The 19,787-nt window shown below is 46.4% G+C and overlaps 1 protein-coding gene across 2 annotated transcripts in view; it reads right to left on the bottom strand.

The window, feature by feature from the left end:
* The window catches only part of pcgf5 (polycomb group ring finger 5), a 227,368-nt gene that overhangs the window by 19,232 nt on the left and 188,349 nt on the right, over positions 1-19,787 (bottom strand). For both annotated transcript variants that reach the window (XM_033033569.1, XM_033033570.1), the window contains one exon: positions 16,986-17,075. In XM_033033569.1, coding sequence (XP_032889460.1) covers positions 16,986-17,075 — 90 coding nt within the window. The remainder of the gene's footprint in view (positions 1-16,985; positions 17,076-19,787) is intronic.

Raw genomic sequence — 19,787 nt, 5'->3', positions numbered from 1 at the left:
TTGCGGTACCCCACTAGTCATGATTGTAGGTGGGGGAAGAAAGCTAGAAGAGATGAGGTACTGGACAAAACCTGGCAGGTGATAGGTTGGTACAGGTGAGGGGGGAGGTTCACACTGGTAAGATCCACAAACTGGATTGACCTGATAGACTCATTGTTTCTGCCAGCTCCTGCCCCAAGGAACTCATGTCCAAAAACATTGATTCCATCCTATTCCCACCCTGGTCCCCTTGTCCAGTCTGTTGTGATCTGCATCTGAGACACCTCACATGCACTTCAAATTTTCAATAACGTTTAGTTTCCAGGCTCCTAGTGTGTCATTTTTGTCATGATGGCCAGTCCTTTTACCCTTCCATCCCCCACCAGGAAGGTCTTGGGGACCCTATGGTTCTTCCTTGAACACACACCCAAACAGTTTCCCCCGACTAATATTCTCCTCAGCCTGGCGGAACATGTTCTCATCCTTAATAACTTCTCCTTTGACTCCTCTCACTTTCTCCAAGTTATAGGTGTAACCATGGGCATTTGCATGGGCTCTAGCTTTGCCTGCGTTTTTGTCGGTTACGTTGAACAGTCCTTGTTCCAAACATACTCTGGCACCGTTGCCCATCCCTTTCTCCACTACATTGATAATATTGGGGCTGCCTCCTGCACTCGTGCAGAACTCATGGATTTCATTCACTTTTACTACTAACTTCCACCCTGCCCTCAAATTCACTTGGACTATCTGACACCTCTCTCCCCTTTCTGGAATACCTGTCGCCAACACAAGAGACAGACTATCGACTGACGTCTATTACAAACCTACCAACTTCCACAGTTATCTGGACTACACTTTCTCCCACCTGGCCTCTTGCAAATACGTTATCCCCTACTCTCAATTTCATAACTTCCCGTTGGATCTGCTCCCAAGATGAGGCTTTCCATGTGATTTCCCCAGCCGTCATAGAAGGATCCCTCACCCATGACTCCTCTGTGTCCTGTAGTTCTGCTCTCCCCCTCCCCCCAAACAGAAGAAGAAGATTTCCCTTGGTCCTCACCTCTCTTCCCACCAGCCTCCACATCCAATACTTCATCCTCCGACATTTCCGTCACCTCCAACATGATCCCATCTGGTGTTTCCGATGTGGCCTCCTGTACATCGTTGAGACTACGTGTAGACTCGGTGACCGTTTCACAGGGCACTTGCACTCATTCTGCTGAGCACGACTGGGTCTCCCAGTTGCTAACCATCTCCTCTTCCCATTCCCATACTAACCTTTCTGTCCTGGGCCTTCTCCATTGCCAGAGTGAGACCATATACAAACTGCAGGATCAACACCTCATGTTCCGTTTGCGTAGCTTGCATCCTATGAACGGTATGTACCTTGAATTCTCCAATTTTAGATAACTACAAAACCCTTCCCCCCCCCGATAATTTCACATATCAAAACTCTTCAATCTTTTTGTCTCACAGCTTCTGTCTTTTCATCTTTGGCCTTTGCCACCATCTGCCTATGAAAAATGTCCCTCACTTGTGTCAATGAATAGGCTTTGTCCAGCCCCTGTTCCAGCTGTCTTTCCCACCCCAACCACACAATCTGTCTGAAGAAGTGTCCCGACCATCGTTCTCCAGTGATGCTGATTGACCCACTGAGTTTAGTAGTTTAGTTTTGTTTAAGTTTAGTTGAGAGATACATCGTGGAAACAGGCCCTTCAGCCCACCGAGTCCATGCCGACCAATGATCACCCTGTATACTAGTTCTATACTACACACTAGGGTCAATTTACAGAAGCCAATTAACCTACAAACTTGCAGGTCTTTGGAATATGTGAGGAAACTGGAGCACCCAGAGAAAACCTGCAGAGTCATTGGGAGAACATACAAACTCCGTACAGACAGCAGCCATTAATCTGGATTGAACCCAGGTCTCTGCGGCATAAGTGACTTCCTCTGCGCCACTGTGCTGCCCAGCTAGTTACTCCAGCTCTTTGTTTAAGAAGGAACTGCAGATGCTGGAAAATCTAAGGTAGACAAAAATGCTGGAGAAACTCAGCGGGTGCAGCAGCATCTATGGTGCGAAGCAAATAGACCTTTGCTTCCTTCGCCCCATAGATGCTGCCTCACCCGCTGAGTTTCTCCAGCATTTTTGTCTACTCCAGCACTTTGTTTATTTTTTTCATAAACCAGCATCTGTAGTTCTTTGTATCTACATTTTACTGTCAACAGCGAGTTGGCTTCACAAAATGTTTTTTTGACAATGAAGTGGTTTGGAATGTGTGAGATGGCATTGTGGTGTTGTGTAAATTCCCGCCTTCCAGCCATTCTGACTATAATACACTAATCTAAGTGAATTACTGCTGATCTTCCTCACTTCAACATGTTGGCCACTTGTGAATAAAAAAAATACATGTTTACTAATGGTAGACACAAAATGCTGGAGTAACAGCGGGACAGGCAGCATCTCTGGAGAGATGGAATGGGTGGTGAATCGGATCGAGACCCTTCATCAGACTCGCTTACTAATCACAGAAAAGCCGTGAGACTTTATTAATATTTCTTTTTCATCTTTAAAGCTTAGAGACTCAAGTGCTCTCATAATGATCTGTTCAAACACAATCATTGCTTTGTTTAGCCACACTGGGCCTGACGAGCACACCTGAAACCAAGAGTTTATTCCATCAAAAATTGCCATTAAGTTGCACAAATGCAATAACTTCTAACAGATCAGTGATGGCTCAGCAAAGTTTGCACTTAAAATCTTACAAATCAATAAGGCTACATTGAAAGTGTTTCCAACCCGTAACAAATTGGGGTCTGGTTAAATGATAAAATATCAAACCTGGAGTATAATACAGATAAGTGTGAGGTATTGCATTTTGGGGCAGGCCCCTCACAGTGCACGGTTGGGCACTGGGGAGTGTTGTAGAGCAGAAGGATCTGGGAGTACAGGTACATGGTTCACTAGAAGTGCGCCACAGATAGATAGGGTGGTCAAGGGACATGAGTGTTTTATTGTCATATGTCCCAATGAAATTCCTACTTGCAGCAGCACAACAGAATATGTAAACATAGTACACTGTAAACAATAGAATAACCGAGAAAACAAAAATTTAGTGTGTATATATACACATTCATAATAATATAGATTTTATATATAAAGAAGGCTTAAGCTTAGGCAATTTTTTTGGCGACTACAGGCCACTAGGCTGTCGCCACATGGTCTCCGGGTAGTTGAGGCAGATACTAGAACAGCATTTGATAGACACTTGGATAGGTATATGGATAGGAAAGGTTCAGAGTGAAATGGGGCTAATGTGGGCAAATGGGACTATCTTAGATGAGGCAGCTTGGTTGGCATGGATGGGTTGGGCCAAAGGGCCTGGTTCCGTGCTGAATTACTCTATGATTCCAACCCAACATCTTCTTGGTTTAATAGACACAAAACAAGGAGCAGAGCGCCATTGTTCACTCAGAAAGTAGGTTGGTAATTTGCATATTTTCATGAGTTTGAAAATCTCTAGCTGTGTAACGACAAGTGAGAGAGGGATGGAAACAGGCACAGCAGCCCCACGGACTGAAGAGAAGAGGTTTCGAGCAGAAACATGTAACAACACCGCCAAAGGCAGCAAACATGTCAAGACAAATAAACAGGGCTCGTTTACAATGAAGCACAGAATCTTGCAATTTCCAAGGGGTACGGAATGTAGACACATAGCCCCATCAAAACATCACTAAGCAACAATTTCTCATACTTAGTGATTTGTTCTGTCAACTGTATTCCTGCATTATAGCACTATACGGCACCCGCTGAATGAATGTAGCCACTGTTAACTCATCACAGTGCTATTTGCTGGTTGAAAATCCTCATGCTAAATCAGACCCCCCACTGTAATTCCCACAGGAACAAGAGATCAGGACACGCTATTCCTTTGAAAAGCACATACTAGCACACTGTTTAGAAGCTTATTGCTTAAAAGTTCATCCCTCATCAGTAGTGCTAATTGGGTGAGACCACAGTGACAATGTGTTGCACCTTGCCTCTGAAAGTAATTCTATTGTGAAATGTGGAGACATGCTAGTCTATTGCACTGCAAGCATTGCAGCTAGGGAGTATTTCTCATCAAAACTCTTAAGAAACCTATGAAACACTAAAAACCTTATCAATTAATTTTAAGACATACATATTTTAGATCTCTAAAGTAATTTCACTTCTCGTCTTGTTTTTGATTTTGGTTTTGGGTGATTTGGAAAATTTAATACATAAAGTTCCTTTCTTCTCATATCTTGATTACGATAGATCAGGAATCGAGGAGGAGCTTTAAGTAATGAATATTGCAAGACTAACTCCTAATCATATCACTGCCATGGCACGGCAACACTGCAACAGGGAGAGTGGGCAGAGAACAGAAGTCAAATGAGTAAGAAAATTCAAAACATTGCTACACATACTCTAAATAAGACCCACACATGAGCAAGAAAAAGAGAGCTACCTAGAACTTAGAGTCAGAGTGATACAGTGTGGAAACAGGCCCTTCGGCCCAACTTGCCCACACCGGCCAACTTGCTCCAACTACACTAGTAGCCCATGTTTGGCCCATATTCCGCTAAACCTTTCCTACCCATGTACACATCCAAGTGTCTTTCAAATGCTGTAATTGTATGTGCTGCAACTAGCTCCTCTGGCAGCTTCTTCCTTATACCCATGTTCCATATACCCACCATCCTCATGTTCCCATTTCATCCTGGGATTTAATCAGCGCAGTTCTAGAGCCCCAACACCTCTTCCCTCTCACTCTCAAACTACCCCTGCATATCAGTATTCTCCATATACATCTCGCTGCCCTCCATGTCCTTCTCCTTGGTGTAAACAAAGTTCTTGTCCAGTATCTCAACTACCAGACCCCAAAAACAAAATGTTTAAGAAAGAACTGCAGATGCTGGAAAATCGAAGGTAGACAAAAATGCTGGAGAAACTCAGCGGGTGAGGCAGCATCTATGGAGCAAAGGAATAGGCAACGTTTTGGGTCGAGACCCTTCTTCAGTCTGAAGAAGGGTTTCGACCCGAAATGTTGCCTATTTCCTTCGCTACATAAATGCTGCCTCACCCGCTGAGTTTCTCCAGCATTTTTGTCTACCTCCAAAAACACATTCCTCCTTTATCCACGAATGGTCCTCCTCGCTCCCTGGTTACCCTCTGGTTTTTAATCTGGGTATAAAAGGTTTGGGATTTTCATGTTGAAAAGACATACGAGCGGAATTAGGCCATTTGGCCCATCGAGTCTACTCCACCATTCAATCATGGCTGATCTATCTTCCAGAGCAGCCTACCATGTGAAATGTTGTCTAATACTTTGCTAGTCATTTATCCTCCCCATCTGTCCTTCCCTCTCATCCCCATTCTCCTGCCTTCTCCCAGTAAGCTCTGACAGAATTACTAATTAAGAACCTATCAATCTCTGCTTTAAAAATACCCAAAGACTTGGCCTCCACAGCTGACTGTGTCAATGAATTCCACAGATTCACCATGCTCTGGCTGAAGAAATTCTTCCTCATCTTTCTAAAGGTATATCCTTTTATTCTGAGGCTGTGCCCTCTAATCCTATATTCTCCCTCCAGTGGGAATATTCTCTCCACACTCACTCCACTTTCATTATTCAGAAAGTTTCAAAGAGAGCCCCCTCATCTTTCTTTAATCGACTCTCCAGTCATTTCATGGTCCCCTTTGTCGGTGAACCAGTTTCAACCATACTCTCAGGCAGGGCCTTATAATCGTTCCCGCTCTCAGGGTGAAAATGTCACCCCCAGATGCCCTCTAAATCTCTTCCCCCTTGCCCTAAACCGATGCTCTTTAGTTTAATCTACCATCGATGGGGGGATATAGTTCCTGCAGTCACACCTACCCATATCAGCATAATTTTATAGACCTTATTTTTGCCCCCTCTTATCCTCCTCCATGGAGAAAACACCCAGCTTCTAAAGTCTCTTCCCACTACTGTCACAAGCTTCATCCTGGTCAATCTCCGCTATACCCTCACTAGTGAACGAATGAATACTTTATTGTTACATGTGACCAGTCACAGTGAAATAGTCGAAACATAAAGGGTGCTTACAAAGTTACAGAGTATCTGTGCCAGGGCTCCCTTCGTTCTCCCCCCTCACCTCTCCCCCAAAGCGGTCCCCCTATGCCGGGTCTTCCTTTGTTCATTCTCCCAGCAGCAGCTTCCTCACTTCCACATGTCCATCCTCGTCCGTCGGTCTGTGCCATCATTGACCGCCGCTCCGACCTCTCTACTGTCGCTGCCGGGTCCTCTGTGGACGTCTCCGTGACGGCGACCCAGGCCCCGGCGACCGGGCTTCGGCGACCCATGGGCTTGCCGCGGGCTCCGCCGACCTCTGAGGCTCCACCAACCCCCGAGGCTCCACCATCCCCCGAGGCCCCACCAACCTCCGAGGCTCCACCAACCCCCGAGGCCCCACCTCCACTGTGAGGCTTTGACTCCGACACCCGAAGCGCCAGCGGAATGCTATCATATTTTTCTATACTTTGGTGACCAGAATTGCACGCAATGCTCCAGTTGAGATCTGGCCAATGTTTTGTGAAGTTGGAATATAACCTCCCTATTTCTGAATTCAATGCCTAGAAATAGTAAAGGCCAGTATTCCATATGCCGTCTTAACTACTTTGACCACCTATGTTGCCACCTTCAAGGATCTATGGACTTGTACTCCAAGGTCCCTCTGTTCCTTAACACTCCCTGAGGCCCTACTTTTCATGACATGTTCTAATCTCATTAGTGCTCCCAAAGTGCATCATTCCACATTTATCCGGATTCACCCGTACAGTCATCATTACGTACGGTTAAGATGTCAGCAGACTGGAGGGTGGCAAATGTTGTGCCTCTATTCAAGAAGGGCTGCAGGGAAAATGCTGGGAACTATAGGCCATTGAGCTAAACATCTGTAGTTGGTAAGTTACTAGAGAGTATTCTGAGGGATAGGATATACAAGCATTTGGATGGGCAATGGCTGATTGGTGATAGTCATGGTTTTGTATGTGGGAGGTCGTGTCTCACAAATCTGATTGAGTTTTTTGAAGACGTGACCAAAAAGGTCGATGAGGGCAGAGCTGTAGATGTTGTGTACATGGACTTCAGTAAGGCGTTCGACAAGGTTCCGCATGGTAGGCTGCTCTGGAAGGTTTGATCACATGGGATCCAAGGAGAGATAGCTGAATGGATAGCAAATTGGCTCCATGGAAGGAAGCAGAGGGTGATGGTGGAAAGTTGTCCCCGGACTGGAGGCCTTTGACTAGTGGTGTGCCTCAGGGTTCGGTGCTTATCATCTATATTAATGATAGGATGAGAACGTACACGGCATGATTAGTAACTTTGCAGATGACACTAAAGTGGGTGATATTGTAGATAGTGAAGATGGTTGACAAAAATTGCAGAATGATCTTGATCGGTTGGGCCGGTGGGTTGAGGTATCCTTAATGAAGTGTAATACAGATAAGTGCGAGGTATTTCATTTTTGGAAAGCAAACCAGGGCAGGACCTACACTCTGGGCCACGTTGTAGAGCAGAGAGATCTAGTAGTGCAGGTTCTTTGAATGTGGCATCACAGGTAGATTGTGTGATCAAGAAAGCTTTCTACACATTGGCCTTCATCAGTCAGCGTATTGAGTATAGAAGTTGTGAAGTCATGTTACAATTGTACAAGACAATGGTGAGGCCACATTTCCGGTATTTTGTTCAGTTTTGGTCACCCTGTTCCCATTGTTAAGCTGGAAAGGGTGCAGAGAAGATTTATGAGGATGTTTTCCAAGACTTGAGGGCCTGAGCTATTGGGAGAGATTGAGCATGCTAGAACTTTATTCCTTGGAGCGCAAGAGGGTGAAGGGTGATCTTACAGAGATGTGTAAGATCATGTGAGGAATAGATAGGGTAAATACAGAGTCTTTTACCCTGAGAAGTGCAATCACGAACCAGAGGACATAGGTTAAGGTGAGGGAAGAAAGATTGAATTGGAACACTGAAGGGCACCTGTTTTACTCAAAGGGCTGTAGATGTGCGGAACGAGCTGTCAGAGGTGGTCAGTGAGGCAGGTATTATCACAACGTTTAAACAACATTTAGCCAGACACAGGCAGGTGGGACTAATGTAGATGGGGCATGTTGCTCAGCATGGGCAAGTTGGGCTGAAGGGCCTGTTTCCAAGCTTGATGACTCTATAGGTCACAATAGAATTTCCATTATTCCATTATTCATCTACCCATGATTTCCATGCATCAGGACTATCTAACTGTGGCCATTTGAATGTCCACGTTGCCAGCCATGTTACTGCCCCTTCCCACTGCCACACTGATCTGTCTGACCTCGTTCTCCTCCACTGCCAAGACGAGGCCAAGGGCTAAATGCAGACAGTGCCTCATTCTCCATCTGGGTAGTCTACGTCTGAAGACTGAACTCTCTAAATATAGATACCTCACACCTCCTCTGTCCTATCTACTCTGTTCTTCACACATCCATTTCTTCCCACCTCTCTTCCTAGCCTCCAATCACCTGGATTCCTCCCCCACAAACATTTCCCACTGGATGCCCTTCCCTGCCTACTGCTCACCTCCCTGCTCTCTATTCTCGTCCCATCGGCCACCATCCCTTCAATGAGCAGTTCCATACTTCACCTTCCTTTCCCATCAGATTCCAGAATTTACAGCCTTTAGTTCTCCACTTATCACCTCCCAGCTTTTCCTGCTTTCTCCACCCCTTCCTACCCCACTTGACTGTGACTGTCAACCCAGCCTTCCTCACCTGCATCCACCTACTGCTCGCCAGATCTTGCTTTGCCCCTTCTCCTACCTCTTTATATTAGCTACTTACCCTCTTTCACTCTAGATGAAGGGTCTTGACCCAGAACACCGTCTTATCCATTTCTATCCACAAATGCTGCCTGACCCACTGCGTTCCTCCTGCTGCTCTCCCTTTCCCCCATCTGCAGTCTCTTGTGCCTATCTGACTGTCTTAGGCAGCAAGTTATCTTCTCACACAGGTGCTGATCCATTCACCACAGCCAGTTATCAAACTGTCTTACCTGCGACTATCTTACATTTGGGCAGTTTGCACCCCAGCGGTATGAACATTGACTTCTCTAATTTCAGGTAGTCCCTACTTTCTCCTCCCCTTCTCAGCTCTCCCTCAGCCCACCGGCTCCACCTCTTCCTTTCTTTTTCCCGCCCCCCCCCCCCCCCCACCCTCACATCAGTCTGAAGAAGGGTCTCGACCTGAAACATTGCTTATTTCCTTCGCTCCATAGATGCTGCCTCACCCGCTGAGTTTCTCCAGCATTTTTGTGGGTTCAGGTCCCACTCAATAACCTGAGACTCTCGGCTAACATTGAGTGCCATAGTTAATGTGTGCAATACTATCTCCAGATGATGTCTCATCTGCCTTTTTAGGTGAACACAAGAGATTCTCTGAGTTGGAGGTATCTCTTGCATCATGACCAATATCCGGACATTACAAATAAGGACACTTGCCATTATCCCCTCACTGATTGTGAGTTTACGGTGCATTAATTAGCTGTCAAGGCTTCCACATTACAGCAGTAACTACATTTTAAGAATTACTTAATTGACGACGATGTGTTTCACTGCCATTAAAATTCACCATATAAATATAGGTTGCTTTATTAGACTGCACAATGTCAGTTTAAGGAAGGGACCTGACCCGAAATGTCACCCATCCAAGCTTTCCAGAGATGCGATCTGACCCCCTAAGTTACTCCAGCACATTTGTATCATTTTTGGTAAAACAGCACCTGCAGATATTTAGCTCTTTCTTACAGGATACATTTTGCATAGGCATGTTCAGCAAGAGATGGATGGGCCGGCCTCTATGTTCTAACTGCCCCGATATAGATCACAACATTTAAAAAGTGCTGGAGTAACTGAGTAGGTCAGGCAGCATCTCTGAAGGACATGGATAGGTGATGGTTCGAGACAGGGCCCTTCTTCTGATTGACTGTGGTGGGGGGAGAAAGCTGGGATAAAGATGAGGCAAGACAAAGCCTGGCAAATGGCCAAACACAAACTGGAGGAACACCACCTTATATTGTGCTTGGTTAGCATACAACCCCACCGTATCAACATTGAACTCTCCAATTTTGAGTAAACCCCCCCCTTCCACATTTATCTTTCCTGTGCTGCCCCTCCCCGTTCCCACTCTGGTGCACGGCAGTGGCATTTCTCCCATTGCCCTGCCCCTTTGTCCCCATCCCCCACCCCCATCCCATTCCACCATTATCCCGCCACCGGGCTTTGAATTTCACTCCACTTCTGACCCCTCTTTGTCTCCTCTTCATCTCTCGCCTTTGTCTTACTCCACCCATCTGTAACATGAACCCTCTGCACCAGTATCCACCTATCACTTGCCAGGCTTTGTCCCACTCCCACCTCTTTTTGAGCTGGATGTTGCCTAAGCTGCTGAGTTACTCCAGCCACTTTGTGTTTTACTCAGGATTCCAGAATCTGAAGTTCCTTGTGTCACCAGACTGATCCTTCAGGGCCTGTCCCATTTGGGTGTCATTTACGCATCACGCAGGTGGCGTGTGAAGATTTTGTGAATCCCAAAATCCTGGGGCACCGCACGCTACCGCGCGTCACTGCCTACGCCACCACGCCTCACCACGTGCCATGCGCGCGTTGTGACGTGTAAATGATGCAGCGCAAATGATGCGCAAATGACGCCCAAGTGGGACAGGCCTTTCCTCTCACCTCCCATTCCACATCAAACCCAGAGTTTCTGCTGGTTCATAAGCTCCAGGTACCATAAGCATGGACCTCTTTTTTATACTAGATCCTTTTTACACTATAACCTCACCCTTTTATAACTTCTTTTACATTTCAAAAGCATAGAAAGTGGGAAACAGTAAAGAAACACTGATAATGAAAACAGACCATCACTAAAGGTCATAAGAACATCCATCAACGTGGACATTGGGCATAAATACCCCATTAGACAGACAAGGAGGTAACGATAGGCTAGATTCCAGCACATCATAGTGCAATGGCATACATGGATTCTGCTGCAGAGGACCCAGATATGGATTTGCACTTGGTTGTGTTTTGTGCAGGCATATTCAAGATGGAAGTGGTCAACTTTGTTTGGATGCTTGTGATCTCAATCATGATAGGGCCTCGGAGGGTCAACTTCCTTTGCATCACTTGCAAGGGCCATCTAATAACTGAACACAAGTGAAAGGTCAGCCGACACACATGCACTTGGTGACCTTTCTCATAATTACACTGTGGGGAGCAACATGCACAGGCACAGCACCCCAACTCTCCCTCCTTCAGTGGAATGCTGAGGCTCTATAAGGTGCTGGTCAGGCTGCATTTGGAGTACTGCGAGTAATTTTGGGACCCATATCTGAGAAAGGTTTACGGGAATGATCCCAGGAATGAGTGGATGTGGAGAGGATGCTTCCGATCTAGTGGGAGAGTCTAGGACCAGAGGTCATAACCTCAGAATTAAAGGACGTGCCTTTAGGAAGGGGTTGAGGAGGAATTTATTTTGATCAGAGGGTGGTGAATCTGTGGAATTAATTGCCACAGAAGGCTGTGGAGACCGTCAATAGATATTTTTAAGGTATTGATAGTCAGATTTTTGATTAGTACGGGTGTCAGGGGTTATGGAGAGAAAGCAGGAGAATGGGGTTAGGAGGGAGAGATCGATCAGCCTTGATTGTATGGCAGAATAGATGGTAGGCTGAATGGCCTAAATCTGCTCCTATTATTAATGAACTTACAAGAATGTTCTCCTGGTCAAAATGATTTTGCTCACAGATTGAACTTGCTGTGGAGTTTAACTTTAGCTGGAGCTAGCCTGCCACAATACTGACGTTGTGGATACATTGAACCAAGAGACTAAATTATTCCCACTGCCTGTGTGCTGCAACCAAAGATACAAGCATGAAGTTGGGATTCTACCTGCATTTCAAGCAAAGTTACCAGTTAGTCATGGGCGTTTTGGATCATTAAATAACACTGGTCCTATTCTGTAAACAACATGCAAATCCAAAAATAGAAATATCGTGCTGTAGATTCTGTATAATGACGTTCATGTTAAACTTACTTATTCAGAAATATTCTGCGATGTAAACAAGAAACAATAGTTTGTGATAGTATACAAAATGCTGGAGTAATTCAGCGGGTCAGACAGCATCTCTGGAGAAAAGGAATAGGTGACGTTTCGTGTCTGAAGAGTCTGAAGAAGGGTCTCGACCCGAAACGTCACTTATTTCTTCTCTCTCGAGATGCTGCCTGTCCCGCTGAGTTACTCCAGCTTTCTGTGTCTATCTTTGGTTTAAACCTGCATCTGCAGTTCCTTCCTAAACAATAGTTTGTGATATATTTATTAGGACAAGCGCTCATGCCACATTTGTTTGTTAACATAAAAATGATTTATAACCTAAAACTAGACTAAGTGGGACCCGTTGGGTCCCATGATCACACGGGAGGGCTGGTCCCCCGATGCAATATTCCACCTCTCCACCAATTCCAATATTGGTGGCCAGTGGGGGGGGCTTTCTGGAGTGCTGATATGGGTTCTTGGGGTGGCAGCTCAGTCCCTCAAGCCTGATCTGCTGGCAGCTAACTCACGGCTGGTGGGCTGGCAGTTGACTCATGACGATTCCTTGAAATTCCATTTCAAGCAGGGTGCAAGGCCACCAAATTCAAATCCAAGTTCCTACCATTTCAAGCAGGGTGCAAGGCCACCAATTTCAAGTGCAGTTTCTTACCACTATGAGCAGGGTGCAAGACCACCGAATTCAAGTGCAGTTTCCAACCACTTCAAGCAGGGTGCAAGGCCACCGAATTCAAGTGCAGTTTCATACCACTTCAAGCTGGATCCATGGCCACCAAATTCAAGTGCAGTTTCATACCACTTTCAGCAGGGTGCAAGGCCACCAAATTCAGTGCAGTTTCATACCACTTCAAGCAGGATGCAAGGTCGCCAAATTCAAGAGCACTTTCATTCCACTTCAAGCAGGGTCGAATTCCACCAAGTTCAAATGCAGCTTCATACCATTTCATGCAGGGTGAAACCACCATAAAACCACACAAAACACCAAACTCACAGTTCAGTAGACATTCAGTGTGTTCAGTTAATTCACAGCCCAGACAGAGCCATGACCTCTCCCTCCCCCATCATGCAGAGACTGAGCCACACCCACATTACCGGGTTTTATAACCCCTCCCCCTCCCACTGGAAAAGGTGTGGCTTTCAGGGCGTGATTGACAGGAGAGAGATTCTCAACACTAATAACACTTTTATTTTTCATTGATGGGAAGAATTCTCTGCACCTGCTCGGCGGAGGGGGGACTGAGTAAGATGGCAAAAAATCACAGCCGTAAGTGGTAGCATTTTATCTTAAATCAATATACAGTGCAAACAGGAAGTAAGTGCATTTTCAGTAGTGCCTTTAAACTTCAAGCCAAAGCACCCAAGCCGCCATTTGCAGTAAGTAGTGACTTTCAACTTCAAGCCAAAGCACCCAAACCACAATTTGCAGTAAGTAGTTCCTTTCAACTTCAAGCCAAAGCACCCAAGCCACCATTTGCAGTAAGAAGTGCCTTTCAACTTCAAGCCAAAGCACCCACCACCATTTGCAGTAAGTAGTGCCTTTCAAGTTCAAGCCAAAGCACCGAAGCCACCATTTGTAGTAAGTAGTGCCATTCAATTTCAAGCAAAGCACCCAAGCCACCATTTGCCGTAAGTAGTGCCTTTCAACCTCAAGCCAAAGCACCCAAGCAACCATGTGCAGTAAGTAGTGCCTTTCAACTTCAAGCCAACGCACCCAAACAACCATTTGCAGGCAGTACCTTTTACTTCAAACAAACCATATTTTCATTTTCATACCACATTAAGGGTACTCACAGTTGTGCAGACATTTGTTCAGTGTTATTCAGAGCTCATAGAGACATGACCCTTGGCTTCATCCATCTTGCAGAGATTGAGTGAGGCAAACCACTTCCTGGTTTGATAGTCCCTCCCCCTCCCTCCAGCAGGTGCAGCAGAGAGAATGGTGATTTTTTTAAACTTCAAGCCAAAGCTCCCAAGCCATCATTTGCAGTAAATAGTGCAATTCAACTTCAAGCCAAAGCATCCAAGCCACCATTTGCAGTAAGTAGTGCCTTTCAACTTCAAGCCAAAGCACCCACGCCACTATTTACAGTAAGTAGTGCCTTTCAACTTCAGGCCAAAGCACCCAAGCCACCATTTGCAGTAAGTAGTGCCTTTCAACTTCAAGCCAAATCACCCAATCCACCATTTGCAGTAAGTAGTGCCTTTCAACTTCAAGCCAAAGCACCCAAGGCACCATTTGCAGTAAGTAGTGCCTTTCAACTTCATGCCACCATTTACAGTAAGTAGGGCCTTTCAACTTCAAGCCAAAGCACCCAAGCCACCATTTGCAGTAAGAAGTGCCTTTCAACTTCAAGCCAAATCACCCACCACCATTTGCAGTATTAGTGCCTTTCAACTTCAAGCCAAATCACCTGCCACCATTTGCAGTAATTAGTGCCTTTCAACTTCAAGCCAAACACCCAAGCCACCATTTGCGGTAAGTAGTGCCTTTCAACTTCAAGTCAAAGCAGCCAAGCCACCATTTACAGTAAGTAGTGCCTTTTACTTCAAACAAACCATATTTTCATTTTCAAACCACATTAAGAGTACTCACAGTTGTGTGGACATTTGTTCAGTGTTATTCAGAGCTCAGAGAGACGTGACCTTTAGCTTCATCCATCTTGCAGAGAGTGAGGGAGGCACACCACTTCCTGGTTTTATAGTCCCTCCCCCTCCCTCCAGCACGTGCAGCAGAGAGAATGGTGATTTTTTTAAACTTCAAGCCAAAGCTCCCAAGCCACCATTTGCAGTAAGTAATGCCTTTCAACTTTAAACCAAAGCTCCCAAGCCACATTTTGCAGTAAATAGTGCATTTCAACATCAAGTCAAAGCACCCAAGCCACCATTTGCAGTAAGAAGTGCCTTTCAACTTCAAGCCAATTCACCCAAGCCATCATTTGCAGTAAGTAGTGCCTTTCAACTTCAAGCCAAAGCACCCAAGCCATCATTTGCAGCAAGTAGTGCCTTTCAATTTCAAACAAAGCACCCAAGCCACCATTTGCAGTGTCTTTCAACTTCAAACCAAAGCACCTAAGCCACCATTTGCAGTAAGTAGTGCCTTTCAACTTCATGCCACCATTTGCAGTAAGTAGTGCCTTTCAACTTCAAGCCAAAGCTCCCAAGCCACCATTTGCAGTAAGTAGTGCCTTTCAACTTCAGGCCAAAGCACCCAAACAACCATTTGCAGGCAGTGCATTTTTACTTCAAACAAACTATATTTAGATTTTCAAACCACATTAAGGGTACTCACAGTTGTGTAGACATTTGTTCAGTGTTATTCAGAGCACAGAGACATGACCCTTGGCTTCATCCATCTTGCAGAGACTGAGGGAGGCACACTACTTCCTGGTATTATAGACCCCCCCCTCCCTCCAGCAGGTGCAGCAGAGAGAATGGTGATTTTTTTAAACTTCAAGCCAAAGCTCTCAAGCCACCATTTTCAGTAAGAAGTGCCTTTCAACTTCAAGCCAAAGCAACCAAGCCATCATTTGCAATAAATAGTGCCTTTCAACCTCAAGCCAAAGCACCCAAGCCATAATTTGCAGTTAGTGCCTTTCAACCTCATGCCACCATTTGCAGTAAGAAGTGCCTTTCAACTTCAAGCCAAATCACCCACCACCATTTGCAGTAATTAGTGCCTTTCAACTTCAAGCAAATCACCCGCCACCATTTGCAGTAAGTAGTGCCTTTCAACTTCAAGCCAAAGCTGCCAAGCCACCATTTGCAGTAAGTAGTGCCTTTTAACCAAGCTAAAGCACCCAAGCCACCATTTACAGCAAGTAGTGCCTTTCAACTGCATGCCACCATTTGCAGTAAGTAGTGCCTTTCAACTTCAACCGCCAGACCCACCTGTCCACCACTTTTCAGTAAGTAAGTGCCTTTCAACTTCAAGCCAAGCACACAGCCACCATTTGCAGTAAGTAGTGCCTTTTCAACTTCAAGCCAAATCACCAATGCCCACCATTTGCAGTAATTAGTTGCCTTTCAACTTCAAGCCAAAGCACCCAAGCCACCATTTGCCGTAAGTAGTGCCTTTTCAACCTTCAAGCCACAATCACCCCAGCCACCATTTGCAGTAAGGTAGTGCCTTTCAACTTCAAGCCAAAGCTCCCCAAGTCCACCATTTGCACTAAGTAGTGCCTTTCAACTTTCAAGGCAATAGCACCCAAGGCCTACCACTTTGCAGTAAGTAGTGCCTTTCAACTCAAGCCAACGCATCCCAAGGCTACCATTTGCAGTAAGTAGTGCCTTTCAACTTCAAGCCAAAGCTCCCAACCCACCATTTGCAGTAAGTAGTGCCTTTCAACTTTAAACCAAAGCTTCCAAACCACCATTTGCAGTAAGTAGTGCCTTTCAACTTCAAGCCAAAGCACCCAAACAACTATTTGCAGGCAGTGCCTTTTTACTTCAAACAAACCATATTTTCATTTTCAAACCACATTAAGGGTACTCACAGTTGTGTAGACATTTGTTCAGTGTTATTCAGAGCTCAGAGAGACGTGACCCTTGGCTTCATCCATCTTGCAGAGACTAAGTGAGGCACACCACTTCCTGGTTTTATAGTCCCTCCCCCTACCTCCAGCAGGGGCAGCAGAGGGAATGGTGATTTTAAAATAAACATTAATATCTCTCTGATTTTTCATCGATGGGAAAAATCCTCCGGACCCGTAAGGCGGAGAGGGGCTCTGAGCGAGGTGGCCAAAAATGACGGCCGTAGGTGGCGGCGTTCTGTCGGAAATTGCAGCACAGTGGGCCAAAAGCGGTCAAGATCAGAGATTTAGTAACATAGATAACAGAACATTTACATATGCATACTTACATTTTCAGCTCTGAGTCTCCATCTTGTCATATATATGAATTCCATAGTATGATCTTTCCCCATAATTTCCCCATTGCATAGAACATCGAGCTTTGGGAAGAAAACAAAACAGTTATTATCATTGATCAATGCTTAGATATTTTATAATATATACATAATGGAGAGAGGCTTCCACTTCCATTCAACAAAGAGGCAACTTTGTTCATTTGAGTCATTGGACCTCAGCATGAAAAAAGTGAACATTTGTGATTCCTAAAAATGCATGTTTGATTTATGGGTTTTTACTTTCAGAGGAACTGAGGTACCGTAATAGAAACATAGAAAATAGGTGCAGGAGGAGGCCATTCGGCATTTCGAGCAAGCAGCGCCATTCAATGTGATCATAGCTAATCAGCCCAGTTTAGAGACACAGTGCGGAAAAAGGCCCTTCAGCCCACCGAGTCTGCATTGAACAGCGATCCATGCACATTAACACACTAGGGACAGTTTTTTAAAATTAATACCAAGGTAATTAACCTACAACCCTGTTCGTCTTTGGAATGTGGGAGGAAACCGAAGATCTTGGAGAAAACCCATGCAGGTCACGGGGAGAACGTACAAACTCCATACAGACAGCATCTGTAGTCAGGATTGAACTCGGGCCTCTGGCGTTGTAAGGCAGTAGCTCTACTGCTGCGCCACCATGTCACCCCTAGTTCATACATCATCCAAAGCCATACTGAAAACAATCCTAACAAGATCATTAAGAGAATCCTGTGTTCAATCCCGAACACAAACGACAGCCTTTATCTTTTCATCACAATCAGTCACACAGCAGGAAACAGGCCCTTCAGCCCAGCTTGTCCCTGCCGACCAAGGTACACATGAATTAGTCCCATGTGCACGCGTCTGGCCCATATCCCTCTCACCCTTACCTCCCCATCTATCTGTCCCTTTTAATAACAAAAGATTGGAACCTTGGAGAATCAGATGGGCATTGCTAGTCAATGTCACTACACCTTCTGAAAATGGGCCATTTTAAAATTATTTTCCCCATTCAAATATATCGTCAAAAAACAGTTTATTGCTGGTTGATTTCAGTGTCGAAACAGGAGCAGGAGAATTGAAAATTAGTCGGTGGATTGGTTGCGTGATCAAAATTGGCTAATTGAGCAATCAATAAAAAGGAGGCAATGTGTGGTGGAGCTGGCCTATTGAGCATCCACGGGGGGTGTATGGAGTGTCCATGAGGAGGGGGGTGTGTATGAAGGGAGGAGGAGGAGGTCAGTGTGGAGGGGTGAATATGTGGGGTGAATGTGTGGGGGAGGGGGAGTGTGTCGGGAGGGGGAGTGTGTGTTTGTGTGGGGGGGTGGGGGGGAATGTGTGGGGAGGGGATTGTGTGTGGGGAGGAGCGTGTGTGGGGGAGGGGAATGTGTGTGGGGGAGGGGAGTCTGTGGGGGGGGCGCGTGTGTGAGGGAATGTGTGGGGGAGGGGGAGTGTCGGGAGGGGGAGTGTAATTGTGGGGGTGTGTGTGTGGGGGGAGGAGTGTGTGTGGAAAGGAGTGTGTGGGGGGGAATGTGTGGGGGGGGAATGTGTGGGGGGAAGTGTGTGTGGGGGGGAGTGGGTGTGGGGGGGGAGTGGTGTGGGGGGGAGTGTGTGTGGGGTGGGTGTGTGTGTGTGGGGGTGTGTGTGTGGGGTGTGTGTGTGTGGGGGTGTGTGTGTGGGGTGGTGGTGTGTGTGGGGGGGTGTGTGTGGGTGTGTGTGTGTGTGGGGGGTGTGTGTGTGGGGGGAGTGTGTGTGGGGGGAGTGTGTAGGGGGGTGTGCGTGGGGGTGTGTGTGGGGGGAGTGTGTGGGGGGGTGTGCGTGGGGGTGTGTATGGGGGGAGTGTGTGGGGGGGTGTGCGTGGGGGTGTGTGTGGGGGGAGTGTGTAGGGGGGTGTGTGTGGGGGGAGTGTGTGTGCGGGGGGGTGTGTGCAGGGGAGAGTGTGTGGGGGGGGAGTGTGTGTGCGGGGGCGAGTGTGTGTGCAGGGGGGGAGTGTGTGTGCGGGGGGTAGTGTGTGTGCGGGGGAGTGTGTGTGGGTGGGGGGTGTGTGCGGGGGGGGGGAAAGAGTGTGCACCCCCGTTACCATTCCCCTTCAAAACAGGTTTCCTCTTTATTTAGGGTGGGGGGATGAGCAGCAGTAGAGAAGCACTGTGGCACCAACCCTGGCCCTGAGGCACAGTGGGGAAGGGTAATGTCAGGCAGAGCTGTAGTGGTGGGTGACTCGATAATGAGAGACTGTGCAGACAGCAGATTGTGCGGCAGCAGGCACGACTCCAGGATGATATGCTGCCTCCCTGGTACCAGGGTCCAGGACATCTCGGAGCTGCTGCACGACATCCTCAAGGGGGAGGGGGAGCAGCCAGAGGCCGTTGTATATGTTGGCACAAATGGCAAAGGTAGGAAAAGGGTTGCAAAACGATTGTAAGGAGTTAGGCAAAAAGGCTAAAAAGCAAGACCTTCAGGATTGTGATCTCTGGATTACTCTTGGTGCCACGTGCTGGTGAGGGTAGGAACAGGAAGATACGCAGATGAATGTGTGGCTGAGGAGTTGTTATAGGAAGTAGGGATTCAGAGTTTTGGAGTATTGGGATTTCTTCAGGGACAGATGTGATTTTGCAAGACTGATTGAATTTTGAGTCTCACAAAACGCAATCGTATTTGTGGGACACAAGCTCCTCTCCTTTGTACGTGGGAGATTGTGTCACAAACCTGAGTTTTTTTAAGGTTGATGAGGGAGGGCAGAGCCATGGATGTTGTCTACCTCGATTTCAGCAATCATTT

The sequence above is a fragment of the Amblyraja radiata genome, chromosome 15, assembly GCF_010909765.2.
Source record: "Amblyraja radiata isolate CabotCenter1 chromosome 15, sAmbRad1.1.pri, whole genome shotgun sequence".
NCBI classification, from domain to species: domain Eukaryota; kingdom Metazoa; phylum Chordata; class Chondrichthyes; order Rajiformes; family Rajidae; genus Amblyraja; species Amblyraja radiata.
Note: the sequence above shows the minus strand (reverse complement) of the source record. Positions and strands in the feature narration are given on the sequence as shown.